Source organism: Phascolarctos cinereus, unplaced genomic scaffold, assembly GCF_003287225.1.
Source record: "Phascolarctos cinereus isolate Bilbo 61053 unplaced genomic scaffold, phaCin_HiC Scaffold_7;HRSCAF=346, whole genome shotgun sequence".
Classification (NCBI taxonomy): Eukaryota; Metazoa; Chordata; class Mammalia; order Diprotodontia; family Phascolarctidae; genus Phascolarctos; species Phascolarctos cinereus.
Window position 1 is genome coordinate 36,638,751 of NW_027556180.1, and position 26,595 is coordinate 36,665,345.

General features: G+C 38.3%; 1 protein-coding gene across 4 annotated transcripts in view; it reads left to right on the forward strand.

Annotated features, from left to right (window-relative positions):
* Positions 1–26,595, forward strand: part of NAALADL2 (N-acetylated alpha-linked acidic dipeptidase like 2) — a 1,446,698-nt gene that overhangs the window by 1,182,172 nt on the left and 237,931 nt on the right. For all 4 annotated transcript variants that reach the window (XM_020980535.2, XM_078147179.1, XM_020980532.2 and 1 more), the window contains one exon: positions 14,801–14,947. In XM_020980535.2, the coding sequence (XP_020836194.1) occupies positions 14,801–14,947 (147 nt within the window). The remainder of the gene's footprint in view (positions 1–14,800; positions 14,948–26,595) is intronic.

Here is a 26,595-nt window from a genome sequence, read left to right on the forward strand (position 1 = left end):
TCTGAGTTAACTTCTTACCTTAAGGGTCCATCTGTGCCAGGATTACAGAGCTCTTGTCCTTACAGACCAGGTATCTAGAGACTCAGGTTTATCTATCCATTTGTCTCAACTTTTTAACTCAAGGACATTTCTCCCAAAGTTTACTTGTAAATGTGTATGGAACAGGTTGGGTGGAAGGGAGCATGGTGAGGGACATCTTAGTGTACAACAGTGAAAACAACAGACTCCCTGCCCCCAGCATTGGTGCTAGATAGGATGTGATAGGGGCATGTGAGGGGTCTCATTTGAGGAGAACTAGGGATCTCTCTAAGCTGGGGGCAGGGAGGCAGAAAGGTCATGGAAGGTAGAAGGGGCACTTCAACAGCTGAGTCTGGGTCTGAGCAGGTGGGGATTTGCCTCTAATCTTGCTAAACTCTCCTGGACATGTGCACAGCACCACCTGTCATAGGCAGGGGATTATTCTCTCAGGGCCTAGTGTCCTGTGACTCGAGAGATTGGCTGGGCTAAGGACATTCATGACAAGTTCCAGCTGGATGCTGGGGATTTATGATGTCTTGGTGAGTGCATGTGCTCTTCATTAGTCTTTAAAGAAACCGTGGCATCCATCCTCACCAAGGACTTCCTACTTTGTGTCTATGTTGTATGTTCTTTTGTGTCTGCATATTTCTCACACCAGAATGGAAGCTTCTGAGGGCAGAAGCTGTTTTGTTTTTCTGCTTGTAGCCCCAGAATCTGTCACAGAGTTGGGCACACACCAGGCTCCTAATTGATGCTCATGGAATCAAACTGAATTGAATTGGGAGCTACCATGTTGCCCAACCTTTCACCGGAATAGTGGACCCCTTTCCATACCCTCTGCCTTGGCTTGGCTCTACCTAAACTCTAGCTTCCTAGATGTCTGATTAGATTATGAACTTCAGCCTCTCCATCATCTCTTTGTCTTCTGCACCTTCCCCAAAGCTGTTAAGAGAACTGGTACCCACCAAACCTGTCAAGAGCCAGCCTTCCTTCACTTCAGTATCCGGACAATAAGAAGCCTGGCAGCTAAACATCATTGAACAGACAATCGAGAGGGAAAGAGACAGATATTTGTTCCTCTGGGATGTTTGTCTCTGAAACGAAAATGAAGAGAGCGAAGCCTCAGCCCGTCTTGGGCAGGAAGGCTTCTTACAAAGAGGATGAAGGTCAGCCCTGTTCCCTGGTGTTCTGTTATTCCTTAGAAGAAAACAGAGGGTCTTAAGAAGACTTGGCCATTTGCTGTTAGAAGCTAACATATTTCAAAGGAGCCAGGAGACCCCAGAGAAAAGGGAAGCAGGAGCCACTGGATAAAATATCTACCTTAGTCAGATTTTCCAAGTCTTGTCAACCCATCCAAGAGGTCAGGAGTGGGGAATCTGTGGCCTGAAGTACACATGTGGCCCTCTAGGTCCTCAAGTGCGGCCCTTTGACTGAATCCAAACTTGGGCCTTGAGGTTGCAGATTTCCCATCCCTGTAGGTGGTGCGGTACCTAGAGTGATGTAGCAGGAAGACTCCAGGGCAAATCCTGCTTCAGACACTCACTAGCTGCATGACCCTGACCGGGTCACTTAACCTCAGTTGGCTTCAATTTTCTAAACAAGTAAAAGTGAATAATAATAGCATCTACCTTCCAGGGTTGTTATTAGAATACACGAGGTAATACATATAATGTGCCCTTAACCAACCTTAAAGCAGCATGTGAATGTTAGCTATTGCTGCTGCTACCATTACTACTACTAATACTACTACTACTGCTGCTAAGACTAGTACTACTGTTACTGCTAGCACTACTAGTATGTGTGTGTGTGTGTGTGTGTGTGTGTGTGTGTGTGTGTGTGTGTGGTTTGTCCTTTGTTCTCAAAGAGGACCATGATGTCAGGGAGATGATAACATGACTTGCAGTTGACTTTGATTTGAGTGAGGGAGGCTGGGCAAGGTCACCAGCCTCACTTTCTCCTCCAGAGTCTTCTGGGTCCAGAGGCCAGATATGGATCAGGAGGACTAGAAATGGCCCAGGATGCGATGGCCCTTTTAAGCTAAGGTCTTTCCAGGTTCTCACTTTGAGTGAGGCAATGCCCATTCAGTGAATAGGCCTCTTTAAGAAGTCAGTCAAGAGATGGCCCCTTTAATAAATAAAAAATAAAAATCAAACTTGGGGATGCTGGCCAAAAGAGAAACAATACTACTGCTCATGATGAGGATGATGACAGTGATGGTGATAAAATGAAGGCATTGGACTGAATGGTCCCTGAGGTGCCTTTTGAGCTCTGAATTTATGACCTTGCACCAAACCAAATAGTCATTTCTCCCTTCCCTATGGAATATCTCCATTGGGACTTTCCCCCTAGGGAAAGTGTCTGGATTTGAATTTGAAACAATTGCACTCAAGTGCATGGCTTCTTGGACCTTGGGGTGGTGCAGTGGATGGAGAGCAAGGGCTGAATTCAAATCTGGCCTCAGACACTGACTAGCTGTGTGATCCTGAGCAGGTCACTAAACCCTCTTTGCCTCAGCGTCCTCATCAGTAAAATGAACTGGAGAAGGAAATGATGAATACCCCAATATTTTTGCCAAGAAAACCCAAAATGGGGTCACAAAGAATGAGACACAACTGAAAAACGCCTTAACAAAAACAACAGCATGGCTTCTAGAGCATTGTTGCCAATGTCCCAATCTTTTGTAAGTAAGATAAGTGAACCCAGGCATAGACAGCTAGATTTAGAGTAGGAAATCTGGGGTACTTTTCCCAGCTCTGCTACTTCTTAGCAATGTAGCCAAGTTATCTCCCTGCCTTGGGCCTCTGTAAATGAGGGAGCCAAGACTGGGCAATATTTGGATTCTCTCCCCTTTGTCAATCTACAATGTTGCCAATATTAAGACTGTGGGGAAAGACCTGGGGGTAAACAATGTACCCTGCTTGAATAGTTGGTTCCCTAGTTATAACCATAGTCGCAGCTGATAAGGGATATTCTATTAAGTATGGTAATGAACTCCACTTCCTGGCATTTATTTTGGCTAAGGAGTATAAGGTAATTGGTTACTGCTGCTGTCATCCTTCCTTTAGGGGTAGAAATATTGTTGCTGATGGTGAGATTTCTTCTGCTAGATTCCCCGCCATCATCACTGTCTTTGTTTATAGCTTGCATAGGAAAAACCAAGGGTGGTTTGCCACCAGCACACTTCATTCTCTCTGAGCTTTCTGATCCTCTGTGTCTGTACCCCCCCTCCATCCCCTTTGCTGGGTGCACAGAAAATAATATGTATTCCATGTGAACCTTGTGAGATCTTACTTGATTTTCATCTGGGCTGAGCTGAAGCCTAGCAGTCATATCGAATCAAAGAATTGTGAAAGAACGGCAGCTTGGAGCATGGGATAGAGCACTGGGTTAGGACTTTGGAGCTCTAGGTGCAAGTGCTGACTTTGTACTAAGGCCCAGAGAGGATAAATGACTGAGACTAGCTGGGTGACCTTAGACAATTCACCAAGGCTTTCTGACTCCCATGCCTCTCGTGTAAATGGAAGGAACATGTGTACTACTGATGTCATGAGTCTCTTGTGAGGCTCACAGCAGATAATTCATGCTAATGTCTTTGTAAACTAAAGCTATATAATTTGATATTTAACTGGCATCTACTATTATAGTAATAGAGGCAGTGGATGGTGTAGTGGGTAGAGCAGAGCACAGGGCCTGGAGTCAGGAAAACTTGAGTTCAAATCCAGCCTTAGATACTTACTATGTGTGTGGTTCTGGGCAAGTCACTTAACCTCTGTTTGCCTGAGTTTCCTCATGTGTAAAATAAAGACAATTATAGCACCTCTCTTCTAGGGTCATTGTGAGGATCAGATGAGATGATAGTTAGAAAGCACTTAGAACAGTGCCTGGAACCGTAAGCAATATATAAATGTTAGCTATCAACATTTTCTGAACCTCAGTTACCTCATCAGTAAAATGGGGATAATATCAATAGACTTCTTCCTTTGTAGGACTGAGTTATTATTTATAAATTGTTAGAGCTGGAATATAAGAATGTGTATATATATATATATATATATGTATATATATATATATATGTATATATATATATATGTGTATATATATATACGTATATATATATATATGTGTGTGTGTGTGTGTGTGTATCTATATGTATCTATATGTGTGTATACATATATAAATATTATATATTCCAATTTATATAAATGTATGTGTGTGTATATATATACATGTGTGTGTGTATATATATATACATATATATGTGTGTGTGTGTGTGTGTATATATTTGTGTGTGTGTATCTATGTATTTTCTAATTTATATGTGTATTGTTAATTCCACCAAAGAACTTCAAGCTTCCTGAGGGCAGGAACTGTCTCATCTCTGTCTCTGCAGCCTTAGCACTCAGCAGAGTCCAAAACACTTATAAAAGGCATTTTAAAGAAGGACTGGGGTTCTTAGACATTTTGTGTCTCATGGACCCCTTTGGACCAGAGGTGAAGCCTCTAGACAAGTTCAAGAATGCCTGATCTGGTGCAACTTCATCTTTTTATAGTTGACTTGACCAAGGTTTTGCAGAAAGGAAACATCAGAGCCAGGACTAGAAAGATTTCCAGTGTTCTTTCCATGAAATCATATTAAAAATCTATGCAGATTACTTGTCAAGCAAAGTATGTATTCTATGATTTCCAGTAAATGATGCTAAAAAAAAGAGTCAAAAAGTATGTTGATTCTTGCACCATTTCCTTAAAAAAAAATTGCACAGTTTCCTTAGACTTTTCCTAAGGGGGAAAAAGGGAGTAATCTGTGTTTTAAAGTAAATAAATTGCTTTTTCTCCCTAATGTCCTATTTGAATTTTATTTTGTACGTATCTTTAGCCCAAGACATCACATGTTAAATTGAAATCCAGTTAAGTTTTTCAGTTAATTTTAAAAAAAAAGTCTGGCAGCTGGAATTCATCCCTGAGAATGCTGACACCGTCTTATTTAAAATAGTGTTGCCTGTAAGGGCAGGAGAAGCTATTTAAGACAAACCTCAAGAAGACTGGTAAAATAATAGCGAGAGTTCTGTTATGTCAGCCAATTCCTCAGCATGGGCCAGCATCGGGATGCCAGAGTGGTTATCCTTCACTGAGACGTAAAATCTATTTCTTGATCCCCTTGGTCATTAAAGGGCCTCTGGGACTGTAGGCAAGAGCAGGCCTCTCTCTTCTCCACTGTGGTGGCCAAAGGTTAGTTGGGATAATGCTATTTTTACACCTTAGAAATCCTCACTTGGTTTAGTGTAAGAAACATAAAATTATGATTTGCTAACTGAAGGCGGAGGTGTGGGTGAGATAGCAATCTTTTTGTGTGGGTGGTTGTTGAATAAATGCTTTCATATGCACCAGAGAACCAGAATATACCCTGTTTTTACCCACTGCGTTTGTATTACAGGCCAATGAAAGCAACTACAAAATTCAAGGAGTTCTTATGGTTTAAACATTTTCAAGTCAACTCTCCAGTTAGGCGGACCAGGCCACTTGTGGGAAGGCTGATTGGGCTGAAGAGGCCCATCACGTCTTTCTACCTATTGAGAAGCAGTGTTTCTTAGTTCTTAATTCTTCTGATTATGGGTTTAGATTGTGAAATGAAAACTAGCACGATGTAATTGAAAGAAAATTGAATCTACAGTTAGGGAATTTGCCGTCCCCTCTTGATTCTGTCACAGATAATAGCAATTTATGTAACTCTTCTGAGCCTCAATTTCTTCATCTGTAAGATGAAGGGATTAGATCTGACGGTCTCAAAGTTCCCTTCTGACTCTAAAACTATGATATGTGACTTCCTTTGTAGAAAGTTTTATTGATATATTCTAACATGCAATGATATTTCATTACATTAATATGCCACAATGTATTTAGCTGTTCCCTAATCAGTAGGTATCTTCTTTCTAATATTTTGCTTTCTCAAGTCCTGCTGTGCATATTTTGGTATATTTAGGACTCTTCTTTCTGTCTGTAACATTCTTTGGGGCACGTGCCCAGTAGCAGGATGAGTGGTTTAGAAAGAAATGCAAATTTACATAATTTCCAGGTGTTTTCTCATTCCCACTTAATTGACAAGGAGAAAAAAGATAGAAGTTGTGTTGGACATTGTACTAACACATAGCTGTTAGAATCAAGAACTGGTCCAGCCATTCAGGAAAACAATTCAGAATTGTGTGAAAAAAATTACTTGTGAGTTTTAGTTTTTTTTAGACTCAAACTGAAAGTAGTTGAAAACACCATGACTGATGCCGTCCCCTATTGATTGGAATCAAATACAACTCTCCACAATATTTTGTCAACTAGAAGTTACAGTTTAATTTTCTTAATGGTGCTAGAGCTTATGAGAATAATATTTCCCACACCAGCTTATTTCAAATTAAAATGAATAAAAACATTGGAGCTGCCATCTTCAGAATGTATATGCTGTGAAAATGTGTTTATTCGCCCCACAAACACTGTTTACTGTGTCCATATGTTGACATCATACAGAAAATGGGAGCAATTTTTAGAATAAATGGTTCTATCACATAACACAATTGTGGTAACAACAGCAATTTTGAAATGACAAGATAATAGCTTAATTTTATCGTAATATGCAGAATTTCAAAATTGTATTTCAGAATTTTCTTGCTGATGGAGAGAGTAATCAACACAAATATCCCATGTTATAGTTACTTATTTGTGTATTGTTTCAGAAAACTATTGTAGGTAGAAGGCAGCTCTGATACTGTATTAAAGAGCATCCCTTACCATTATGGAGATTTGCCAAAATAGCCCTATATTTAGGCAGAGTCTTCAAATCTTACCAATTTTGACTCAATTCCTTAATATTTGCCTTGCATGGAATTTGTTTTCATAGGTAATTTTTCCCTTAAGAACTGTAAGTGTGTGTGTGTGTGTGTGTGTGTTTGTATGTGTGTATACATGCGCACAAACACATTGAATACTGGAAAGTAAGCTTGGTACCCAGCTGTGGATTCTGTTTTGAGTTCTACCTCTGACCTACCATATGCAATTAAACAAGTCACATCACCACTGTCTGAGGCCTGACTGGCTTATTTTATGAAGTGAAATAATAATGCCTGTTATCAGGCGTTAATTATAAAGCACTTTGAACTCCTTGGATGAAACATTTAATATGAATTTACTCAGCCTTGTAAATAAGTTTAAAAAATTAATTGACCTGCACAAATGTTGTCACCATCCCTTCCTTTCCTCTTATATGAAAATTACACTGAGAGTAAAATCAAATCAAATTAGGATTCCTTTCACCTTCTCCATTGCTGTATATTCTTTCTGGCCTTGTTTGAAGAGGAAAGGAGCTATTTCAAGGTGGATGGTCACTGTATAATCCACTAAAATGAAAGGAAATGTGGAAGACCAGAAGGCACTTGAGTATAAACCCTAATTACAGTGGGCATAGGCGTTCACAATGTTAGATCTGGAAGATATCTAAGGGATCGTCTAGGATTTTTAGCTTCTAAACTCCTCATTTTATAGTTAGGAAACTGAGACCCAATAAGTGAAAATGACTTAAGTTTCAAAATCATAGAACAAAAACAATTCCCAAAACTCTTGAGTAGGATCTCTACATTTTATTTTGTGCTCACCCTGCTCCCCACAAGCCAAGATTAAATCTTCCACCTGTGAGTGGAAAAGAATATCAATAAAAACTCAAACACTGGGATGCTGGTGGATCTGGGGCTAGCATGTCTCTGATTCTATGCCTAATCTTTCTTTTGTTATTTGTGAATGGTTTCAGTAATTTAATATTGGTTTGACATGTCAGACCAATTGGATATTGATATGACTTGTTTAATTGCATATGGCAGGTCAGAGGTGGAACCCCAAACAGAATCCACAGCTGGGTATCAAGCTTACTTTCCAGTATGCAGTGCATATACACCCACATACACACACACACACACACACACACACACACACACACGTACACACACACAAACACACACACATCCTAAGGGAAAAATTACCTATGAAAACAAAATCCATGCAAGGGAAACATTAGGCGATTAAGTAAATAATTGCAAGATTTGAAGACTTGGTCTTGAGATTGGGCTATTTTACCTAATTTCCATAATGGTAAGAGATGGTCTTTAATAATCAACAAAGTTGATGAAGGATGTTTTTCTGTGTTATTGGATTGGGTTGAAACATTTGAACTGTTAGGAACCTATCAGTTGTTGGTTTAGTTTCAGCTGGGAAGGTGTCCAGTGTCCCAGGGAAGTATGCTCAGCTCCGTGCTCTTTAATACATTTATTAATGCTATACTGATGGAATCAAAGTTTTGCTAACATCTGTGTATGTGTATAATTTGTATGTATACATACATATTTAAAGGTACATATATTTATATGTATATATAGACTATATATATATATATATATATATATATATATACAGACACATATACATATATGTGTCTTTATATGTATATATAGACTATATATATATATATATATATATACAGACACATATACATATATGTGTGCATATCTGCATCTGTGTGTGTCTGTGTGTGTGTGTATCACTGACTTAGATAAAGGAATAGGTACAAAGATCCAAATATTTATGTTGGTATCTGAGGTAAGCTGCTAGATGAGAAATAGATGGCTCATCTTGGGACCCTCCTTAAATGGAGATCTGCAAAGGAGTTTTCCACTCCTCCACCCTCCATTCCGAAGGGTCCCAGGAGCAGAGGGGACTGAGGAGATGTGAGGACCAATGCTGAAATGGTCTTGCAGGATGAAAAGGTTCCTGGGGACATGGCAAAGTCTAAAGGAGGGCAACAGATTGGGAAATGAAGAGAACATTATTAACAGCTTAAAGAGTCCCTCACTTTTTCACTACCCTTTTCCCTCATGGGAAAAAAAAAAGGAGAGGAATGTCAGTGAAAAAGTCAGGAAGAAGTGAGCTAGAAACCTGCCTCAGACACTTACCAGCTATGTAACCCTGAGTAAGTCAGATAATGTATCTCAACCTCAGTTTCCTCACCTGTAAAATGGAAATAAGCACTCACATCATAGGGTGGTTGTGAGGATCAAGTAAGATATTAAATGTAAAGTATTTTGCAAACCCAGAAGCACTGCATAAATTTAGTTATTTTTACTAATGATAATACAAAGAGACCCAAAGGTTACAAATTAATCTAATCCAAGGACAAAAGTTAGACTTTGGGGTTAAAAGCATAAAAGTAAGAATGTCACTTATAACCAGAAATGGGCTAGAATCAGAGATGAAATCGGAAGGCTAAACCTGAGGTTGGATAATGGGGGTATCCATGGCAACACTGGAAAGAAGGATAAGGATTTGAATAAGGACTAGAGAAATTGCATGAGGAGGACCATTGCTGACTGAAAGGGTGACATGCACCGGGAACAGTATTCTATCACCATCATAGCAAAAAAAAAAAAAGTCAATGAATGGATGGAGTGAGGTCTAAATTGTTTTGGGAACTGGAGTGTGGGCAGTTTTTGTTGGAAAAAAGACCTTATTTAATGATGAAGATAAATAGAAGTACACAAAGTATTAAAGCATATTGAGGAGCTATGTTTATGACGAGAGAAGAATATAGTGGGCGGGTTCTCAAAATTTTCTACCAAGCCTATGTTGCAAAGCTTACAATGACTAATTTTGAGTCAATGCCATCTTTCTGTTTTGAAAAACCCCTAATTTAAGCACAGTACAGACTGGGGGAATTAAATATACAGGATGAAGCCCTTTAAATGGTCTTGCAGTCTCATTTCTGTTTTATGAAATGGTTATGCTATTTCAAAAAGCCATTGTAAAAATTGTCCAAGTTAAGAGAATACAGACTTCTTAAGCAAAAACATATTCATTTGTTTTATATATTTGTTACTGGCTTTATTCTTGGCCATAGAAATCCTTTCTAATATGCTGTGCTTCTGTCGTAGTCATCTGGGAATTGGAGTAGAAAAGACAGATTATCATCAACACATCAGCCTCATCATTTGTTAATATAGACCCATCACTTACCTGGGAATAAATAAATACACACACATATAACATATACTCTTACTCTCTGTCTCTCTCTCTCTCTCTCTCTCTCTCTCTCTCTCTCTCTCTCTCTCTCTCTCTCTCTCCATATGTATGTGTGTGTGTGTATATATATGTGCATGTTGATTAATTTCTTTGCTTTGTTAATCAACACTGGAAATCATCCATTCTAACTCCTAATTTTATAAGTGAAGAAACTGAAGTTCAGAGATATGCCCAAGGTCACGCAAGTTCTAAGTTAAAGAGCCAGTATTGAAAACAAATCCTCCAACTCCAAATTCTGGAATTCTTCCTACTGTAGCAGACTTGCTTTTTTATCGTTATGCAAAGGGCAGTTATGAGCTTGGGAACAGTGGGGACCCGGAGCCTCAGACTCCAAGGAGGCATTGCTATTGTTTGTTGTGGTTCAGACATTCAGTCGTTTCTGACTTTTCCTGACTCCCTGGACCATACTGTCCTTGGGGTTTTCTTGGCAAAGATACTAGAGTGATTTGCCATTTCCTTCTCCGGTGGAATAAGGCAAGCAGAGGTTAAGTGACTTGCCCAGGATCACACAGCTACTAAGTGTCTGAGGCTAGATTTGAACTCAGATAGGTGAGTCTTCTTGACCCTAGGTGCCAAGCTTTATCCAACCACTGAGGAGTGGCAGCTTTTTGCTAGATACCTCACCCTTCTGTGTCTGGGGCCAGGAATTCTGCATTAGCTAAAAAAGCCTTAGAGGCATCCCTTCACATACTGCTATGCTGCGGAGATAAGTTCTTTGTTTCCTGTTTCCAAGGTGCTTAATTAGTGAATACATTTTGAAAAACTACTTTGTGGCAAAATTCTGCCTTATTTATGGTTTCTCCTGCTTTGAATTTGGATTTGTAGGCACTTCGTTGCTAAGGTTTGACTACCAGGTTCTCAAATGGAAATCATATTGGGGATGAGGGGGGAGATTATTTCCACTGAAAATCAATTTCTAGTTTTGTTTTGTTTTTTCTATTTAATTATCTCTAGCAACTATCTTTAACAAATTGAACTGCATTCTTTTGGTAAGTCTTTCACCTTTCATCAATTCATTCATTCAGCAATCATTGTATAGGACTAGTGCCCCACACTACGCTAGGCCACGGGGATAAAAAGACAAAAATCGGAACATTTCCTGCCCTCAAGGAGCTTACAGTCAGTTAGGCAAAACTTATATACAGATAAGTCAAGGGAAAATATGTACAAAATAAATACAAAATAATTTGAAGAGGGTAAACTCTAATGACTGGGGAATTAGGAAGTTAGGAAGGAGTTGACGTGCCCCATTCCCTCTCTATTCTGTTTTTCTACCTTCTCTATTCACATATGTGGGTTTTTGTAGGAAAGCATGTCCTGAATTTCTGGTACATGGAAGGGGTTCTTTGTAGCTACAATTTTTATTACTCAATGAAAAGTGTCCTGATCTTGGAATCAGGAATATATGAGATAAATTAATAACATCACAAATAAATGAATAATATCTTTTCTTCCATTACCCCTCCAGAATTTCTGGTAGTAGGATAACACTGGTTCTAGAGGCAGGATGTTGGTTAAGATTCTGCCTCTTCTATTTGTTACCTGCATAACCTTGATCTCATCCCTTCAGCACTTTAGGTCTCAGTTTCCTCACCTGTACAGTAAAGGGCTTGGCCTAGGTATCTTCTAGGGTCCCTTCCAGTTCTACTTCTGTGACTGACACAGAAGGCCTGAACAAGTCCATCACCTCCATGGAGACATGGAGATGTGCATCTCATCCATCACATCAGAAGTTCTTCCCACTTTCCTGCCTCCTGCCAGAGTGCATTGGACAGAACAGATCCCAGAAGAGGTCACTTCCAGGATTTTTCCATCCCACTCTCCTTTGAGGGAGAATTTTGGCTACTTCAGCAGGTGATATCCTACATACATACACACAGTTGATAACAGTGTGGCTTGTAATGGAACTCAGGACAGGAAACTGAGGCAGGACCAGCTACACTGATATGGTCCTGCCATTTCAGTGCTGACAGGAATGGGCCAGAGACCTAATAATTTCCCAGTGATGTTTTTTCATTATTAAATTTTACTTTTAATTTATGGAATAAAACAAGACATAGTACAATAAAAAAAGATGATCACACATGAAACTGTAAATCTGGTGTGCACAGAGGCAGTTAGGTGGCACAGTGGATAGAGTACCAGCCTTGGAGTCAGGAGGACCTGAGTTCAAATCTGGCCTTAGACCCTACATTTACTAGCTGTATGACCCTGGGCAGGTCACTTAACCTCAATTGCCTCATTAAAAAGCAAAAAAAAAATTTGCTGTGCATAACTGGCTAGTGCTTTCACATATACAACAAAACTATCATGTAAATTTCTTTTTTGCTTCCCTTTCTCCTCCCTTCCAGCTCTAGAGATGGCTACCATTAGACACAAATAGGGGTTGGTATGCGCATGTGTGTGTGTGTGTACACACACACACGCACACATACATATGTATGTGTATATACATACATATATGTATATGTAAAATTATTCTATACATAATTCTGTTTGTCAGTTGTTCTCTGTATTCAGATGGTGTCTTTCTTTATATGTCCTTTACAGTTAATTTGGCATTTATAGTAGCCAAAATAACTTATTCATTCAAAGTCATTCTTAAAACAGTATTGCTGTTACTATATACAATGTTCTCCACATTTATATTCTCTATAGACATGTATAGATAACATCCAATAAACTTCACTAGCCTTGTAACTCTCCTTGGTAAGGTAGTTCAAGTGCATTATGTTTCAAGCCTGGGTACTGATCATCTCATGTGCCAGGCTACTATAGATAGCTAAGTGAATGAAAGGAGCTTCATTATAGAAAGTGAATGGAGATCAAGGCAGCCGGTTTTGTGCCCCCAAGTTACATAATAGCAAACACGGCCTGGAAAAGTCTAGAAGCTCCATAGTTATTGGTTAGACTAAGGGAAATCACAGCCTTTAATGTATTAAGATAGAAACTGATCATAGGGACCTAGAAAATGGGATTTAAAGCTTGTTATCTTAGGGCAGCTAGATGGCAGAGTGGATGAAGTGCTGAGCCTGCAGTCAGGAAGACTCATCTTCCTGAGCTCAAATCCAGCCTCAGACACTTGCTAGCTATGTGACTCTGGACAAGTCACTTCACCCTGTTTGCCTTAGTTTCCCCATCTGTAAAATGAGCTGGAGAAGGAAACGACAACCCACTCCAGTATCTCTGCCAAGAAAACCCCAGATGGGGTCACAAAGAGTTGGACACAACTGAAAACGATTGAACAACAAAGCAAAATCTTAGAGATCATCTAATTGAATTCTGAATGTTTGTTTCTTTATGAATTTCCTCCTGAATACAAGGCTTCAGGTAATAAGGACTAAATGCATATTTGTCAAATGAATGAGTGGTATTTCTGTCATAACTTTTTTTTGGAGGGGGTGAGGTAATTGGGGTTAAGTGACTTGCCCAGGGTCACACAGCTAGTAAGTGTCAAGTGTCTGAAGTCAGATTTGAACTCAGGTCCTCCTGACTCCAAGGTCAGAGCTCTATCCACTGCACCATCTAGCTGCCCCCCTGTCATAACTCTTATAGCAAATTGCTCATCTGTTTTGTATTGTGACTATTTAATGAGAAGATATTCTTTTCATTCGAAGAGTCTGTGGCTTAAATCTTTGTGATCTCAAATATCAGTGTATGAAAAGAGAATTTGATGGAAGTCTAGTCTATAAATTTCCCCAGGCCCTACCTTGTGCCATCTGTAGGTGGTTTCCTGAATTAGAGGCTCAGACTTTAAAAGAGCAATTCAAGAAAGTGTACCTAGCCAAGTCAACTCTAATTTCATAGTGATAGGATTGGACTCCATCTGCTTAACCCCAGAAGACAGAACTGGAAAAAATTGGGGAAAATTGCAACAAGGCAAATTTATACTTGATGTAAGGAAGATTTTCCTAATAAATACAATAATCCAAAAGTGGAATGGGCAGTATTGGGTTGAAGTAGGGGCCTTCTCACCACGTGTCTTTGAGCAAAGCCATGATGACCACTCTTAGGTCATGTTTTAGAAGAGATTCAGGTATAGGATGCACTAGGTAACTACTGAGATCCTTTCTAATTCGGTGTCATAGAGGCTGTAGTCTCCTCACTTTCCAGATAAGGAAACTGAGGCTCTGACAAGTTGTGACTTGCCCAGGGCCCTACAGCTAGAAAATGTCACAGTGAGACTTGAACTCCAATCTTGCCAGCTACTATTGTTTACACAATTCAGTCTGTCCATCATACCTCTCTTTCATGATGTAAAAGCATATAGCAGAATTATAGAAAGTTCAAAAGAATTTCCTTCCATAGTTTCCTTCAGGGCTTAGCTCAGGTGCTATATTTTTTGTGAAATCTTTTCTGATCATTCCTTACTCCTTATTCCTTCCCTAACTGGATCTATGTAGTTTTTATTTTCCATGTAACTTTTATCTACACAGTTGTCTCCCCCGTAGAACATAGAATCCTTGAAGATAAGGGCTCACTTCTGTCTTTGTTTTCATGATGCTCAGTGCCCAGTAAATAATAGTTACTTAAGAAATATTTGTGGATTGATTGAAGATGGCGTTGGATGCCATGAAGATGGCATAACCACCATTAAAGTTATAGCTGATTTGGGAGACGAATGAAGGGATGAATAGTTACCATTAGTTATGTGAACAATTCTAATTTCTGTTTTCAGAAAAAGGATTTCAACTGCTCCTGGAAAACAAAGTGCCCAGAAGCCAACCTCAGTTCTGTGCAGATGCAGGGGGATGGAGATTTCTTCATCAACCACCTCGGAACTCCCAGCGTTCAGGTTGTCTACGAGGACCTCAAAGCATTAGAGGTGATTGTTGCTGAACATTCAGAACATGACGTTCCTAGCAGCATGCAGAATGCAATTTTATCTCTCCTCTTTCCTCTTACCAAATAGGTCACCACAGAGGCTCATTCACTTAGTGAATTATTCTGGGCATCCAGAGGCTGGGTACAGTATTTGAAAACATTAGCTCTCTTCAGTGGTGTTGTATTCAATTTAAAAAGATTTATCCTGTCACTCACACTTTCATAGAGCCCATCACAACAAGAAATTTGCAGAAGTTGGATTAATATCAAAACATAATTGTAATCTTCAGCATTCACAGAAATGGATGACATGTGCACTAGATTCTCCTCACTGAGCCCCAGGGAAAATGTGTTTTGCATGTTGTATATTAATGTAACTCTTGTGGATTAGCTACACAAAGTTGGTAAATTGCCTACCACTTCAAAAGATAGCTCTTTGCAATGACCGCATTCTTTTTACAAATTCCTGATGCACCTTAATAAATCTGTAAGTTATAGCAAAGCATGCTGTGAGAAGGCTTATCCCTCACCATTATAATGGGCTCCCAAGCTTACTGCCTTTGTCGGAATGGAGGGGATGAGAAGGGATCTTAGGATTGAATCCGAGGTAAGTGTTTGCACAGCTGTACTCATCTGCATCCTTTCTCTCATGCCTGTAGAATTCAACCATGCATTTTTGGTGGGTTATTAGAAGATCACTGAATTTTTTTTTACAATCCCATAATTATTAGCCGAACTTGGTCTGCATAATTTCTCCATTCATCAGTTATATTTTTCCCAAACAAATCATGGTCTCCTGGTTTACTTTTGATTTTGTATAAGCTTTATCAGATGGCCCAGCAGATAGATTGTTAGACTCGTAGACAGTGGCAAGCAACTTAACTGTTTTCAGCCTCAGTTTCCTCATCTGTAATATAGGTATAAGAGCATCTCCCTCAGAGTTGTTGTGAGTGTCAAATGATATAAGCACATGTGAAATGCTTTGCCAATCTTAAAGCACTCTATAAAATGTTAGGTATTATTCTTACTTTCATTTCTGATGAGTTGTGTATCGGCAGTGATTCCTTATTTTTAGTTGACTTTCACTGCTCCTATCTTCTAGCCCTCCTGTAAAGCAAAAACTTATACTTAAATGAGGTAGGGAGAAAGAACATGATATTTAATGCAAAGGAAGTGATTGGAAATGAAGAATCAAAAACCCAAGAAAATTTACATAAACTCATGCCAAGTGAAATGAGTAGATCCAGGACAATGTTGTACACAGTAACAGCAATATTTTAATGATGATCAACTGCGAAAGACTTACCTGCTCTCATCAAGACAGTAGTCTGAAACAATTCCAATTTGCATATCAGTTCATACAGCTTTTACCCAGGCTTCTCTGAAAGTAAATCTTCATCATTTTTTTTAGAGTACAAAAGCAGTGCTTCATTACATTCACAGAGCATAATTTGTTCATCTGTCCCCAAGTGATGGGCACCCTCTTGGTTTCCAATTCTTTGCCACCGCACACCCACCCACCCACACCCACACACACCCACACCCACACACACACCCACCCACCCACCCCCACACCCACACACCCACCCCCACACCCACACCCACACACCCACCCACACCCACACACACACACCCACACACACACCCACACACCCACATACACACCCACACACACACCCACACCCACACCCACCCACACACACACACACACACACACACACACACACATACACACACACACACACACACACCCACACACACATCCACACCCACACCCACCCACCCACAGCCACACACCCACCCACCCACACCCACACCCACCCACACCCACAAAGAGCTGCTGTAATATTTTGTGCATAAGGAACCGTTTTTTCTTTCCTTGGGAATACACGTTTAATACTGGTATCACCAAGTCAAAAGGGATGAAAAGTTTAGTAACTTTTGGATCATAGTTCTAACTTGCTTTCTGTAATGTCTAGAATAATTAACAGCAGGCAGCTGGGTGGCTCAGTGGATAGAGCGCTCTCCCTGGATTCAGAAGGACCTGAGTTCAAATTCAGCCTCAGACACATCACACTTACTAGCTGTGTGACCCTAGGCAAGTCACTTAACCCCATTGCCTAGCCAAAAAAAAATAGAATAATTAACAGCTCTGCCAACAATACATTAAAAAATCCATTTCTCCCCAACCCAACAATTATCATTTTCCTTTTTTGTTATCTTTGTTAATCTGCTTAGTGTGAGATGGAACTTCAGAGTGTTATTAATTTGAATTTCTCTAATTATTAATACTTTGGAACATTTTTTTCATATGACTCTTGGCAGCTTGACTTTCTGCTCTAGAAAATTTCCCATTTGTATCTTTTTATTATAAATCAGTTAAGAAATGGCTCTCTTATAATTCTGAATCAAGAACTTTATTATGTATCTTTGGAAATCCATTTACCCCTCCTTCCCATTATCTGTTTTCTTTCTAATTTTAGTGTATTGATTTTATGTGTGGAAGATCTTTTTAATTTTATATAATCAAAATTATCTACTTTATCTTATGTGACATCTCTATCCTTCCTTTATCCATAAAGTCTTACCTGACCATAAATGTGAAAGGTGATCTTTTTTTCCTCCTTCCTCCTCTAACCTATTTGTGATGTTGCTTTTATGTTTGATTATATATCTAGTTGGATTTATTTTGGTTTTTGGTGTAAGAGATTGGTTTATAAGTAATTTTTTCTAAACTGCTTTCCACTTTTCCCAATATTTTTTTAAAATTGATTACTAAATTTTACCTCAACAGTTGATGTCTTTGAGTTTATCAAACATTAAGCAACTGTTTCTATGTGTTATATACCTAGTCTATTTCACAAATTTACCTTTCTTTTTATCAACTAGTACTAAATGGTTTTGATGATTACTATTTTGTAGTATGCATTGAGAATTGATATTGCCAAGACCCCTTCCTTGCCATTTAAAAAAATCATTTTCCATGAGATTCATGAACTTTTGTTCCACCAGATGAATTTCATTATTTTTTGCTCTATAAAGTAGTCCTTTATTAACTTCATTAGTATAGCAGTGAATAAATAAGTTCATTGTAAGTATTGTTATTTTATTATATTGGTTTGAGCTATCCATGTACAATGAATATTTATCCAATTTCTTAAGTCAGTTTTTATTTCTATAAAGAGTGTACTTATACTTGGCTACTTTTTACATGTGCCTTACCAGGTAGATTCTCTAGCATTTTATGCATTCTGATGGTCTTTTTTTTTTCTTTTTTAATATAATTTTTTCTCTTGGTTCTATATTTTGTCAGCAATATATGGAAATGCTATTTGTTTATGTGGATTTTTTTATATCTTATAACTTTGTTGAAGTTATTGTTTCAATTAATTTTGGGTTGATCTCCTAGGGTTCTCTAAGTAAACCATCATATTACCTAACAAAAAAGTTTATTCCCATCACATGTATTGCTGGCTTTTGGCTTTAAATAGATGCCATAGGCTATATTAAGGAAAGACCTATTTATTTTCGTGTTTTTAATAGGAGCAAATGTTTTATCTTATCAAAAGCTTTTTCTGCATCTATTTATATAATTATGATTTTTGTTATTCTTCTCTTTTGGTGGTTTTTCTTCATATTGAGTTATTCCTGCATTCCGGGTATACATCCAACCTGATCATAGCATATAATCATTGTAGTATGTAGCCATAGTCTCCTTGCTAATACCTAACACTTTTTCATTAATATTTATTAGAGATGTTGATGTATAATTTTATTTCACCATTTTGACTCCTCTTAGTTCAAGTATCAATAGTGTATTTATAAATCTAATCCTTTTGTCCTGTTTTTTTTTCCTCTAAAAGCTTGGGTAATAATTAAGTTAATCATTATCTTTTTTTATGTTGCTTTATGATCCTTGATGATATTAGGATTCTAAGGAGACACCTTATCATGTGACCTGATTGTTTAGCTTTCTATATCTCTTATTTTTTGAAGTTTCTACTTAGCTTTCTCTCTTCATAAGGAATTCTTCGAAGTCCTCCATTTCATGAAAGTCCTTCTTGGAAGTCCTAGACTGAGAAACAAATGACTCACTGTGACTTTTCCTTGGATTTTGCAATCAGGCTTAGTCTGGTGGATTTTGTAAATAGTTATTGGATTCGTTATAGGAAAACTGGCTTGTATTGCCTCTTCCTACTCTATCATCCTGAGTGAGTCGTAATGTTTTCCTAAGAATATATAAAAGAGAAGAAGGGACAAAGATTTTAATTTGTTTTCTCTGTTAAACAGGGATAATAACGTTGATAGCACTCACCTCTTAGGATCGTTGTGAAGACCAACAAATGTTACTTATGCGAAACCCTTTGCAAGTGTAAGCTGCTACTCCATGAATTCTACGAGAAGCCCTTCCATGTGAATTCCTCCTTACTAGCACGCTGAGCCCAACCTATGACCTTGCCTCTGCTTCTTCCTTGGGGGGATCTGTTTCTTACCCAGCCAGAAGGACAAGCCAGCTAATCAAGCTTTATTTGCCAAACCTCTTGAAAGAAGAACATTAATACTTCAGCATGTGGCCAGCAACCCTACTTAGCCTTTGCTTTGGGTCTCAGACTCTGAGGGAAATTATCAGTGATTACAAAACACTGAATAGCTTGTTCCATGAAGTCTGAATTACTTATGTAAAACCATTTATCAAAGTAGATTAGAAAATTATGGTCTCTTCCTCTCCTCCTGAAACACCCTTACCTCCATCTTATACTGCCTAGATTTTTTTTAAAGAAGGAAACAAAACTAAGTAACTTATACGCATGAAATGAATAGGGACGTCTTGCCTCCAAGGTCCTGCTTTACTCTACATGTAAGCTCTGTGGTGCAAGTTAAAGTGTTTCAAATATAGAGCAAATGCAACCCTACCAGGTCCAGAAGTGATTTTTCTGTATCACTATACTATTAGATCGAAAAGTTATTTTGATTCAAATCACAACATTTCAGGAGGTTTAATATCAATCTGCAGTAGTATGATCTATTATCTACAGATCAGCTATCAACTTTCTCCAACCATTTTTTTTACAGCTGCATATAAATTGAGTAAGAGAAGAAGTCTGGAACTCTTCTCATCCTTAGCTTTTCTTGGCATCTGCACTGCTAATTCTCCAATAATTAAATTTCACAAATGCAAAGCAATCTATGGATCTGCCAAATGTTAAAATGATTCCTCCTCATAAGATATTGCCCTGTTAATTGAAACATCTCCGGTTTCTAGCTGTATTTAAATAAGAAGGTTTTCAATTTGTAAACACTGTTGCACCTGTTAGGAGAAGCATTCTGTTTCCGATTAAATACATTGCAGAAGATGGCTGTTAAAGAAATGAAAAAACAGATGCTCTCTGATTAAGAATGCAATATTTATGACAGGCTGGTGGTCCAACATACATTTCTTCTGTCAGTTAACATCTGTTGCACATAGTGGTTCTTCCAGATCAGAATATTCACTGTCTGTAGGGCATGTCAGAGAAATCGCATCCCTCAGTACATCAAGGTATAGTCATCCTTTCAGCTACCAACCTTTATCATTGAGTTGGAGTCTCCTTACCTTATTCTTATACCTTATACTTTTTTTACTCTTTAAATTTATCATAAAGATGGAACTTGTCATATTTGCATGATACTAAGATATTGAGCATTCAAGTTACTGTAGAGGGGGGAATTATAAGTGATTCTGTACTAGAGAGAATTAGAAATTTATATTTTCATTCATTTTTTAAAAAGTAATTGTCATTTTTTACACCACCGTCTCTTTTTTCAGTATGTCTTTTATGCCCGCTCTGTCTTCCCCTGGCTCCCTTCTCCTAGTACCTTCTCTTCCAAGAAAGAATGACCAAGTAAACCCAACTCACCTAGCTACTATGTCGGACAGTATATGCTGCATTCAGCACCTGTAGTCTATCTCTCTCCCACCCTTTCCAAGAGGAAGAAGTTTTATCATCCATCTTGTGGAACCAAGTATATTTAACCTTCACCTCCTTTTTAGTGTTTTCATTTAAATTATTGTTGTCATTATGCATTTTGTTGTTTTTTAATGCATATTGGTTCATGCAAATCTACTTTTTCTCTTAATCCCTCATATTTTCCTCACTTCTTACTGAACAATAATATTTAATTGCCTTCATATGGTACATTTTGTTCATAAATTCCCTAATCAATAAGTACCTACTGTGCTCCTTTTTTGGGGGGCAGGAGGCTTTCACAAAAGTGTTAACATGGACGTGTTGTTATATAAAGGACCTTTCATTGGTCTCCTTTGAACCAATAGTGAAATCACCAGGTCAAAGGGCATCTTGAAATTTTGTACTTTAGAATTTTCAAAACTTTTTTTATCCATAATTCCCAATTATTTTTCCAGAACTTTTGTGTCAATCCACAGCTTTAACAGTTTCTGATTGTTTCTGTCTTTCCACAGTCTCTCCAGTATTGACTATTTACATTTTTGCCACCTTTTCCAATTTGATGAGTGTAAAGTGGAACTTTAAAGTTGTTTTAATTCGCATTTCTCTTATTAGTGACTTGGAATATTTTTCCCATGTGGTTGTAGATAATTGAGATTTCTTATTTTAAAAACAATTTATCCATATCCTTTCCCTCCTTATCTGATAGGAGTGAATTGGGGATTTAATGACAAAAAACCAAGGAGATTGAGTTTTCCTTTTTTATATTCATCTTCTCAAGCTGCATTGTCAAGTGTTAACTGGAATCCTTAAGGTGATATATTGTATCTTAGTGTGTTTTCCTCCCTCTTAATTTTAACCCCCAGATAACTGTTTGATGTGTGAAGTAAAGCCTGCCAAATTGTATATGCAGAAAGAGTGGAGTTTTTTTTTCAATGTAATTCCTAGATTATATGTTGAGCTACATTATTTTCCTGAGTAGATGAACAGCTAAATTTTACTTAATTTAGGAATCATTATTTGTTAAATCTCATTTTGAACATCTCAGTGCCAGATAGTGATTACTATATGTCACTAGGTACAGGGTACTATCACTTTAAATCTCTTGACTGAAGGAAACAAGCAGTTATAGTTAACTATCACCCTAGGGCTGGCCTAAGCTCCATTGATCTTACATGCCTTGCCTTGCTCAATCTACAGTACAATTTGTGAGCTACCAATAGCCCTACTGGGGCTAAAACTAACTCTTAGCTTTGTCACTTGAGAAGCTTGACTGTCACAGATGAAAATGTGTCAATAGGAGAAAAGATGAGAAAGGATATTCTAGTGTCCTCAGGAGCTTGCCTTTTTTATGTTAACTTGATCCAATGATTGCTGCAAGTGTGGTTGTGTGGTTGTCAGTTAGAACATACACAAGAAATAATCATATGAAGGATAGACATGACGTAAAGGATAGACATTGTGCTGGCACTGTGTGCAACCGGCATTGATTGACAGTTCTGTTGCCCATATACAGTTCTGGGTCGCAGTTGTGCAGGGCAAAGAGAAGCCCGTGGTCAGTCACAAGGGAACAAGGGACCTGATCGCAGATCCAGGGCCAAGAAGAGCATTAGCACTTGTAGCTGCAGGGTACTAGAGGCCCTGCCTGGGTAAAAGATTGAAGCACTGACGAAGATACGTCATGAAATAGAAGACTTTCAAGCATTCTTGATGAAAAGGCCAGAGCTGAATAGAAAATTTGACGTTCAAGCGCAAGACTCAAAAGACATATAAAAAGGTATAAACATGAAAGAGAAATTGTAATGGACTCAATAAGGTTAAGTTGTTTACATTCCTATTTGGGAAGATGATACATGTAACTCCTGAGAACTTTATCATTACTAAGGCAGCCAGAGGAGAGTCTGTATACTTAGAGGACATGTATGTGATTTGATTATGTTAAGATGATCTAAAAAAAAAAAAGTGAGAAAAAAATGATGTGCTGGATGAAGGGGAGAAGAAGGGAAAGAATGGAGAAAATTATCTCACCTAAGAGAGGCGATGCAAGCAAAAACTTTTACAGTGCAAAGGGGTGGCAGGCAATGTTTGAACCTCAGTCTCATCACAGCTGGTTCAAAGAGGCAAGCACACACACACGCACACACATTCAGCTGAGTATGGAACTCTATCTTACTAATAGGAAATAGCAGAGGAAGAAGATAATAGAAATGATAGGGGATGATAAAAAGGAAGACAGATTAAGGGAGGCAGTGGTTAGAAACAAAACAAACTCTTGAGTAGGGACAGTATAAAAAAAGAGAGAAAAGGACAAGCCAGAAGAAAATGGAATACAAGGAAATACGCAGTAGTCATAAATGTGAATGGGAGTGAAATCACCCATAAAATGGAATCAGCAAAATGGATTAGACACTAGAATCAAACAATTTGTTGTTTATAAGAGACACACTTGAAATAGAAAGACACAGAAATGGAGTTAAAATAAGGGTTTACAGCAGAATCTGTCATGCTTCAGAAGAAGTAAGAGTCTCAGACAAACCAAGTATAGAAATGTTTTGCATACTTTAACATGTATAATTCATATTACACTGCTTGCCTTCTCAATGGGTGGGGGAGATGCAGTAGGGAAGGAGAGAATTTGGAACTCAAATTAAAAAAAAAAGAATGTTAAAATAAGTGAATAATAATTTTTTAAAAATATAAAAATTTATCACAGAACAGATGAGGAAGAGATTGAGAATAATCCAGGGCTGAGGATTAGCAAGAAGTGAGCAGAGAAGGGATAAGGAGAAAATGAGATATTAGCATTCAGAAAAATGTAGACAGTAATTGGGAAACTATAGGATCAAGATTGGAGAGGAAAGGAAGGGGAGTCAGAGTAGTGAAAATGGCCTGAGAAAAGACAAAGTAGTAGAGGGATTAAAGAGTTTTGTGATGTTGAAGAATAGTTTTAGGAGGAGTAAGGCATAGGGAGAGATGGAATTTTAAGAAATTATGATCAAGTAGAGGAATGTCAAAATTGTTAAGTAGGGAAATGAAACACTGATGGGTTATGATGAGATCTATACTATGACATCCCTGTAAATGGTTCAAGTGTAGTGAAGGAATGGGTCATGGGACTTATGGAGGCTGAAGAATTGGGAGGTTTGAGAGTTGGAGGGATTATCACTGGGTGTTGGAGACTCTTAATATACAAGCAGGAGTCAGGGAGGAAAGAAAGATGGTGACCAGGTACTGAACTCCTTGAGAAAATAGTGAGAGTGATTTGGGAACTACTATACAACATTCAAGGACAACTAGGTGTCGCAGTAGATAAACCACCAAACCTGAAGTCAGACTCACCTTCCTGAGTTCAAATCTAGCTTTAGACCCTTAATAGCTGTATGACCTTGGGCAAATCACTTAACCCTGTTTGCCTCAGTTCTTCGTCAGTAAATTGAGCTGGAGAAGGAAATGCAAACTGCTCCAAGTAGCTTTGCCAGGAAAACCCCAAATGAGGTCATGAAAAGTCAGACATGACTGAAAAATGACTGAACAGCATACAAGATCCACCAGAGTCTAGATTGGGTGGGTTTTGTTAATGCTATGAACTTTTGTAATGGAGGAAAGATGCCTGAATGGGAGTTAGCTATTGCTACTTCTCATCCTTAGTGGCTGGATTGCGGTGGGAAAGAGAAATGTGTGCTTACTTTGGAAGTGGGATTGGTCTTTTGCTGGGTGACCTTTGGCAATTTGAGTTCCTATAATGGTATCGAAAAACCTTCTATCATGTGAAATGTCATCCATGGAGTGAATGCTATTCAAGTTGTTATCTGCTGGCAGGGACCTGAGAAGGAAAAATGAATCATATGAGATATTAGAGGAAAATCAAAGAATGAAACCTAAGAGTCAGATCAATGCTTCAAAAGATCTCACTTTAAATTGATTACTACTTGGGAGGGACCTCATGTTAGAAAGGCCCCTGTGTCTAACGTCTTTGGTTATAATTTGTAATATCAAAATGTTTACCCTGGAAAGTCCAATATCAGTTCTATTCACATGCAGCATATTCGTAGGCTCTCTGTACCCAGAATCCTTGGATCCAAGTCATGCTGGGACCATACTATTTGTGAAACATCTTCTAATGAGGTCTACTGAGTTTTCAGTAGTAATCACCCTTGGATAGGAACTAAGAAATACTCCCGGTATAAAAAAAAAGTTCATATTGTCTAGATATAGATTGGATGAGGTCCCAGAGCATTTAATTTAGTTGTTCACTTATTGACATATACTACAACTGAACAGTGTATGAAAATGCTTAGTAAAAATAATCCATGTCTCCATGACATTTTAATGTTTTACACAAAAGCTTTTCAAAAGAATCTGAGTTTAAGCATGTGTTTTAACCTCATTTCACAGATGAGGAGCCTAAAGGCCAGAGAGATTGGAACTTGCTGATGACCACACAAACTCTTAAGTATTGGCATTTGAATCTACATCTCCTGGATTCAAATCTTGTACACTCTTTCTGCTGTACCACTATGTTATCTTATCCTTGTGTTTTGTCAGCCTCACTCTACCCAAACTACAATGCTCAGTTGTTTTATTTCTCAAACTTATGTGCCGTAAGTTAATGTTGTTTGATGGATCTTTTGACTTTTATGTATGTATGTATATATCAATCTACCTGTCTATCTGTCCATCTAGATACACACACACATATCTGTGTGTGTATTAGGATATTTTCAAATACCATTAAAATGTTAGAAACTTGAGAAATAAAATAAATGGATCACATCTTGGAAAAGGAATGCCGTTTAGAATTATAGATGTGTCTTGCCACCTTCCAAATTCTCCTGTGGATGTGTAAAACAAATTTCATTGGAACAGACATCTCTTTACTGAATATTACTTAAGACATTCTTTTGAGAAGCAAAGACAGTGTATGAAAAAAAATTCTAAAATGGTGATTAAATTTAAGCAAATGTGGGGAAATAAAAACATATCATCAAGAATGATAACAGTGTTGATGCTATGAGTCTTTTTCTCAAGATATAATGGAAGGAGCTGGGGTCTAGGTTTTCATTCTGGCTCCGCTATTAATTAGCTGTGACCTCGGGCAAGGCCATAACCTACCTGGGCCTCATTTTCCTTATCTTTCAAAGGATGAGATTGATTTTGATAGCCCCTAAGTTCTCTTCCAGCCTTAAGAGTCTGTCCTCTGGTTGTAGGATACAGTGATTCTTTTTGTCCTTCTCTTATTCTCTACAATATGACATCCATGTTACTTCATATTCTTACTCTGTGGACTAACAGACTGAATTTGAACCAAGAGAACCTATGCCAGTCATTCTTCCCCTCATTGTCGGGCTGCTGCATACCTCCCAGAAGCCCTACATTTGGAACCAGAGTACCTAACTAGAAATCCTGACTCTGCCACTTATACCTTGTGTGACCTTTGACAGATCCTTCCATCTCATAAGGTTTCAGTTTCCTTGGCTATAAAGGAGGGAGCTGGAATAGATGATCTCAGAGGTCACCTTGTGCTCTACTGATGATCCTATGAATTTGTGGAGATGGGAAGAGGGCACTACATTGTTTCTGCACCCCCATTTTTCTCCTCCCTCTGATAGCTGCTTAGTTTCATTTTCTCAAATTCCTTTGATGATTCAGTGTTTTTATTGCCCTGGTTCTTATGCATTTTGAGATAAATAATGAAATTATTAAG